The sequence below is a fragment of the Ceratosolen solmsi genome, unplaced genomic scaffold (genome assembly GCF_000503995.2).
Source record: "Ceratosolen solmsi marchali unplaced genomic scaffold, CerSol_1.0 scaffold39, whole genome shotgun sequence".
Classification (NCBI taxonomy): domain Eukaryota; kingdom Metazoa; phylum Arthropoda; class Insecta; order Hymenoptera; family Agaonidae; genus Ceratosolen; species Ceratosolen solmsi.
This window is the reverse complement of record NW_011948433.1, coordinates 2,502,686-2,509,131: the sequence shown is the minus strand read 5'-3', so window position 1 is coordinate 2,509,131 and position 6,446 is coordinate 2,502,686. Positions and strand designations below refer to the sequence as shown.

At 45.6% G+C, this 6,446-nt stretch overlaps 1 protein-coding gene across 1 annotated transcript in view; it reads right to left on the bottom strand.

Moving 5' to 3' along the window:
- The window catches only part of Camta (Calmodulin-binding transcription activator), a 19,917-nt gene that overhangs the window by 2,444 nt on the left and 11,027 nt on the right, over positions 1-6,446 (bottom strand). Inside the window, exons 6-8 of the mRNA XM_011502611.1 lie at positions 5,990-6,144; positions 4,325-4,806; positions 337-495 (exon numbers count right to left, since the gene is read on the bottom strand). Coding sequence (XP_011500913.1) covers positions 337-495; positions 4,325-4,806; positions 5,990-6,144 — 796 coding nt within the window. The remainder of the gene's footprint in view (positions 1-336; positions 496-4,324; positions 4,807-5,989; positions 6,145-6,446) is intronic.

Sequence of the window (6,446 nt, the reverse complement as noted above, 5' to 3'; positions counted from 1 at the left end):
CCCCCCCCCCCGTCATTCAATAGGGGCTGCTGCTTTACATTCACGACCGATAAATACGCAGCCGCAAAGAGTTTTCCGTAACCGCTCGGGTTTGCTCCACTCCTTTCGGTCAAAACGATGCTTTGCCAGCTGGTGTGGGTGTGCGTGTACGGCGATGAGGGAGGGTGAATGGGGGAGGGGTTGGAGAGACTCGTCGAACGCGCTACCAGTGCCTTAGTTGGGGCACGTAGGGAGTAAGGAGCGATTGCTCAAAGGTGAGGAGGGGAATTTTGTCGGGCGAATGGCCGCGAGCAGTCGAGGAGTCCGGATTCAGCCTCGGCGCTCGCGTCAACTCACTTGATTTTCGATTGCCGCATGAACTGCTGGATCTTCCGGGCAGCCTGGTGCGCCGCCTGCTGGTGCACCGCCTGCTGCCTGGCGCTCGTCGTCGCACCCGGACGAGCCCGGTAATTCCTGTAGTTGTTTTGGATCACCAGGGCGGCCTTCGTCGCTTGCCTGCGTGCAGAGTAGCGCTTTTCACTTTTAGGCGCTCGTAGGGCCCTATGAACATTTTCGGGTCTGTCGAAGCGAGGCCGTAAGCCTCCCGACATTCGCACCTTCTTTCGTAGATTTGTAAGCCGACCTCGGATCATCAAAGTCGCGATGGATATTGTCATTAGGATATTACCCGGGTGTGTTGCGAATGTATCGGGGCAATGTTTAATGCGGGCTGAACGGAAGTAAAAAGAGGCTTGACTCAACGAAGCAGCTTCCCCTCACAAACACACACACACACACACACACACACACACACACACACACACACACTCTCTCTCTCTCTCTCTCTCTCTCTAACTCTAACTCTCTAACTCTAACTCTCTCTAACTCCCTAACTCTATCTATCCATCGATCACTATATCTTGAAACTAAATGGCAAATCTTACGAAATGGCTAAATAAAGAAAATGTTCGTGTAGGCTTATAGGCGGCGAAAAAGTATCGATATTCTTGAGAAATTATCGCTTCGTTTGGAGTTTCGCTTGTTTGCTAGTCTCCATTGAATATTCAGTTATATAATTGTAGTAGTGAGAGGCATTAGATAGAGCTTTTATAATATGCCTTTCTCGGTATATGTAAAAGATTAAAATTTAGCATTATTTGAGTACGCTAGGCCACACAATTATAAATTATTAATTTGAAGATTATAATATCAAAATCTGTTTAATCGACAATTTTCATTGTCTTATTAATGTAATCGCATCACTCATTGGAAATTATTTTATTGATATTATGTAAGAGAAAATTTTAATCTTTAAGGGAAATTGTAATATCTTTGTCTTTTCTCCTCTTATTTATAAATTAACACTTTTTAATATTAAATCAAGACGGCGAAGGACGCTGAGTTGTTAGATTCGAATACTGTGAATATCAACAAATTATCGCAAAGATTTTATTTAATTTCTTCAACTGCCTTTCTTTAACTCCAGTATGCCCGCATTAAGGAAATTTCTATCCTCGTTTTGTATCCTTTATTAGCAGAGGATACGAATACAAATATTATCCGATTCAATTAATATTCCATATCATAATATCTTGCCGTTTATCCTTTATAATATTACAATATTACAACATTACAATAGTCATCCTTACTTTTATTATCTCATATTTCCAAATACTTCAATATAACGAAATTTCTTTGTTCATCAAAATTTGCAATTTCTGCCGCTCATTTTTCGAGGCAATTGTCGTAATTATTGTCAATGCTATTTACTTCCCGTTATAACTAATACACCGATAAATACTGAACTACGAAAATTAGTTTTCTTTTATTTTTTTTTTTTTTGTTTTTTTTTGTTTTTGTTTTTGTTTTATTGAATGTTTATAGAGCAGGGAATTTTGCACTAACAATAAAGCTGCATTGAAAAGGCTCTTATGTATTATCCGTGTGGATTATAAGTCAGCCAGCTTAAAGCCTATTGCTTTAGAGAAAGAAATAATAAGAAAATAAAAAGGAAAAAGACCGAGGAAGAAAAAGGGGATGAAAAATGGGCGCTGGACATTACATCCGAAGTGGTTCACTGATCAAATCCCTCTTCTCCGTTAAATGTAAAAGTTCATTTTAATATTGTTACGAGAATAAAGTATGAACGTTCGACTGGAGTGGGCAGACTGGAGTGGGCCTTATATAACATAACGCCTGGCATTAAATTGACTTAAATCAGCATTATTAAAGTTTATACTAGAAATAAAAATTGCGAATTACTTGATTAAAGGGGACGGCAATATATCCGGCCCCAGTTAGATTACTAGCGTCGAGTCAAGGACGAAAGTGTCCGTAAGAAAGGGCAGGGCAGGGCAGGGCAGGGCAGGGCAGGGGGGGGGGGGTCGCGGGCTGAAAATGGCCCTTAATTTGGTCGAAAATCCACAACCGAATCGTCATTTGCGTTTGGGACAATTAATTTGAGAAAGGAGTAGCGGCCGTGGAGGATCTCACCCAAGGTCGCCGGCTTCATTTCGCGCAACAACGGAAGCGTCACCGTTGGAGTCGTGCCTCCTCTAGGTGGCCGCACACTTCCGTCCCCCGTCTCGTCAACGGGCGTCTAAGATTCACGGGGAGGCTCGTTCGAGCCTACAAAGTCCTAGTATTAATTTAATGCCAGCTTAAATTCGTATTCGTCCTGTCGCGGTAAGAAACGAAGCAAGTCTCCGCAAAGTTTCCGAATTATTTACGATGGCAATTAAAAGTTCAACGCTGCTCCCTGTACTGCCCCTGCTGGTCAGAGACTCAACACTCGGATAGGCCGTCGAGTAAAAAGAGCGAACCGCAGGGGTCGGAGAGGGTGAGGCCAGGTGGGTAGGGGGTGGCCCGACGGTGCCGACGACGAGTACGGCGGATCGTTAACTCCGTCTTGTGGAGGGACAGACTCGGTGCGCTAGTTCGTCGCCCGGTAATCGTGACTTATTTCGAAACGGGACCGCGGGGAGACTTTGCCTTAATGCGAATAGGTGACGATGGGCACGGGCCCCGAGCCCCTACCGTATATTAAATACTTTTTATAAGGATGGAGGAGAAGTAGAGGCGTCGGGGGAACTTTTCTTGGACGAACCGGCAGTTCTTAACGCTCGCTAGCGCTCTCTTACGTCCTTTTAACTTTCCTCCCGAGCTCTTCTATTCTTCTTTCTTTCTTTTTTTGTTTTTCTTTCTTCTTTATTTTCTTTTTTCTGTTTTTTTTTTTTTATGACTTATACTGCCGAACTTTAAGCGACCATTTTATCATCGCGATTTATCGGACCGAACATCAGGTCGCAGCGATCATAGAGACGAGGCGACGAGACGTGCGGTAGAGAACGTCCGCGTACGCTGAGAAAATTAGTTTAATTATGTAATTATTAGGATGGACGCGGGGAGAGAGATGTCAAGGGGCTCTCGAGAAAGTAGACAACATTTTTTACGATACTTGAGAATTTCATCAAATTATCGTTGACCTTCTTTTTAAACTTCTTTCAGGGCATTGATATTTTTAAACTACTCGGGCAAAAGCCGCCACCTTTTCTTTTTTCACGAGGAATTTACTTTTTATAATCTTCCTTAAACGGGAGCTCTGCTCTATAAACATAATGCGCTCTCTCATCTCGTCTCATCTCGTCTCATCTCGTCTCATCTCGTCTCATCTCGTGTCGTGTCGTCTCGTCTCGTCTCGTTTTCCGAGATTTTATCAACGCTAATTAGCGCTACGTTTATAGGCCATTTTTAAAGACTTATCCGTAAAACCGAATAATACATCAGCGCGCGAGTGAGAAAGAACTTTCGATATAAACTATGTCTGCCTTGGGGCGAGAGTGGTGTTGGAGTGGTGGGTTGGGGTGGGGGGCTTATTATTTTTTTTTCCCTTCTTTTTTCATCATTTTTTTTTTTACGACCTGCCTCAAGCTAATTCGACGATGCCCTTGCATCAGAGTCATGTAAAATTTTTCCATAGAAGAGTCCTAACCGCCAAACGCCAAATACTCGAGGACGATAACGAGGACGTTCGCCTTTTAAACGCGCAAGGACAGTCGATAGTCGCCAGCCGCAAGCCGTTCATCGCTACTTAAAATCCTCCTGGGATTTGGGATTTGTACGGATAACCTGTTAAACTTGGCGAGTTTGTGGGTTTTGGTTGGTGGGGGCCGATGATCTTATCCGAGGTCGTTACGCGTTAGGAGGTGAAATCCGTGTAGCCATTGGGCGACGCGTCGTGCGCCCCTGATCACGAGTCAAGCCATCCGACTAAACGACCCCAAGGGCTTATCGACCTTGGAGGTGAGCCGGCGAGGGAAGAGCGACGTACCCTGGCTAGTCTTACCTGTGATAAGCGTACTGCTTATGCCGGCGATAATATTGCTGTATGAGCACGGCCGCGTGCCTCTCGGCCTCCTCCTGCCTCTGCCTGCCCTTGTAGCTGCGATAGGCCTTCTGTATCATGCGGGCCGCCTGGTAGAGCTCGCGCTGCTCCCGGTCGGAGAGAGTGAGCCTGCTGAGGTCGGCCTCGCTACCGTCCCCGCTTGAGGGGGCGCCGCTCCCGGTCCCGCTGCCAATTGCCGCGCTCCCGATGACCTTGTCGGTCGAGCAGTTGCTGCCCGAGGAGCCGACTCCGCTATCGAGTTGCAGCTGGAGTTGGAGGAAATCGCAGAAGTCGGCGGTAGTTGGCGGGGGCGAGGGCGAGTCCGGGGTCAGGCAGCTGCTGGACGGCGAGGAGGGGCTGGCCTCAGCGTCCGCGTCGGAGACGGAGGCCGCGCCGCCATTGCACTCGCGGTACGAGTCGAAGAGCTCGCCGGTGTCGAGGGGCTGTCGTCAAAACAATTAGAGCTCGCTTCGCCCCCGGTCAGTGACCATATTAATGGCGAGGGATGAAGGGGACGGAGGATGGCAAGGTTTTTGCGATAGAGTTGAGAGTTAGAGGGGGCCGTGGTTACTAAGAATTTCAAGGCAGAACCGCGAGTGGCGATAATAGGAATTCTCATTCTTTACCGATCCTTCCCAATTCGTTATAAGAGATATTAAATCGTACGTAATGACAATTCGTCCGATAACTGAATAACCAAATAGATTGAAAATAACATAAAGGCAATAATAATTCACGAATGATTGCGTGACAGCTATACTGTCCAACCCTATGAATAATCCAATAAAATGCTTAAGAGTGAGAAACCGTTATTGTTGATTTAACTGAAATTAGTATAAAAAATCGTTGTCGTTATTGACATTTCATTGTCACGGCTGTCGTCGTCGTCGTCGTCGTCGTCGTCGTCGTCGTCGTCGTCGTCGTCGTCGTCGTTGTTTTTGTTATTGTTGTTGCCGCTGCTGCTATTACTATTACTATTCTAATTCTTACAATTTTTACTATTTTTTACTATTGTTGTTGTTGTTGTTGTTGTTGTTGTTGTTGTTGTTGTTACTTTTTTCAAAACTATCCATTGCAGCTTTTTCCGTATATTGACAGTTTAATTTATAAAATTGTGGCTAATTGCATCGAGTTAATAGGCAAGATTATCGCTCCCCCTTTGCCAAGCACTTTTTAATTCGTCGGCTTTAAGGTAATGCCGACTGTGTACTACTTGCCTATAATCGCGAATTCCAGAATGAAAAATAGTCGAAGCAAATTTTTTTTATACAAATACATGCGATTAAAGATACCACGTATATTGAATGTGAAAATTTAAAAGGTTGTAGAAGCACGTGATGAGGCATTATAAATTCGAACAGAATACGTTCGTGTTAAAGAGATCGGAATGAAAGAGATTAAGGAACGAAATAGGCACATAGTACTTCTCGCAGTGACCATGTGCCCGAAAGAGGAGCATAAAAAATCCGCTCCAATGTGCCCGTGGCCTTAATTGTCGAAAAAAGCAAAATAAAAAAGCAAAAAGAAGAAAAAGTCAATAGGAGGAGGTCGTGAGAGGAGGCGGAAGGAAAGACGATAGTGCGAATGAAAATACAGAGGTGGGTGGGGCACGTATATCGGTCTCACCATTTGTTCCATGAAAGCATCCTCCAGCTGCGGCAACGGCGGTGGCGGCGGTGGCGAGGACGGAGAAGGGGGGTCACATTGCTCTCTCTTGATCCTCTCGGGTAGGGCGGCTATAATTTGCTCGGCCAAGGTCAAGACCCTCGCGTCCTCCTCCCCTAGAAACAAGGAATCAGTGGCCTAGCCAAACTCGCTAAATCCGATCGGCATTAGAGGCGGTGGACCCGACGCGATGACGCGCTGTTGCGTCGACCGCGCCGACGCTCGCTCCGAGCACGGCAATACAAAGACTTTGTCAGAGGATACAATAGCATAATAGCAATAGGATTGAGATGTAGTGAGAGTCAGACATTGTGCGAGAGATAATGAGAATGAGGAAAAGATAAAACGGCGGGAGAGGGGTACGTGCATACGAAAGTGAGAGAGAGAGAGAGAGAGAGAGAGAGAGAGAGAGAGAGAG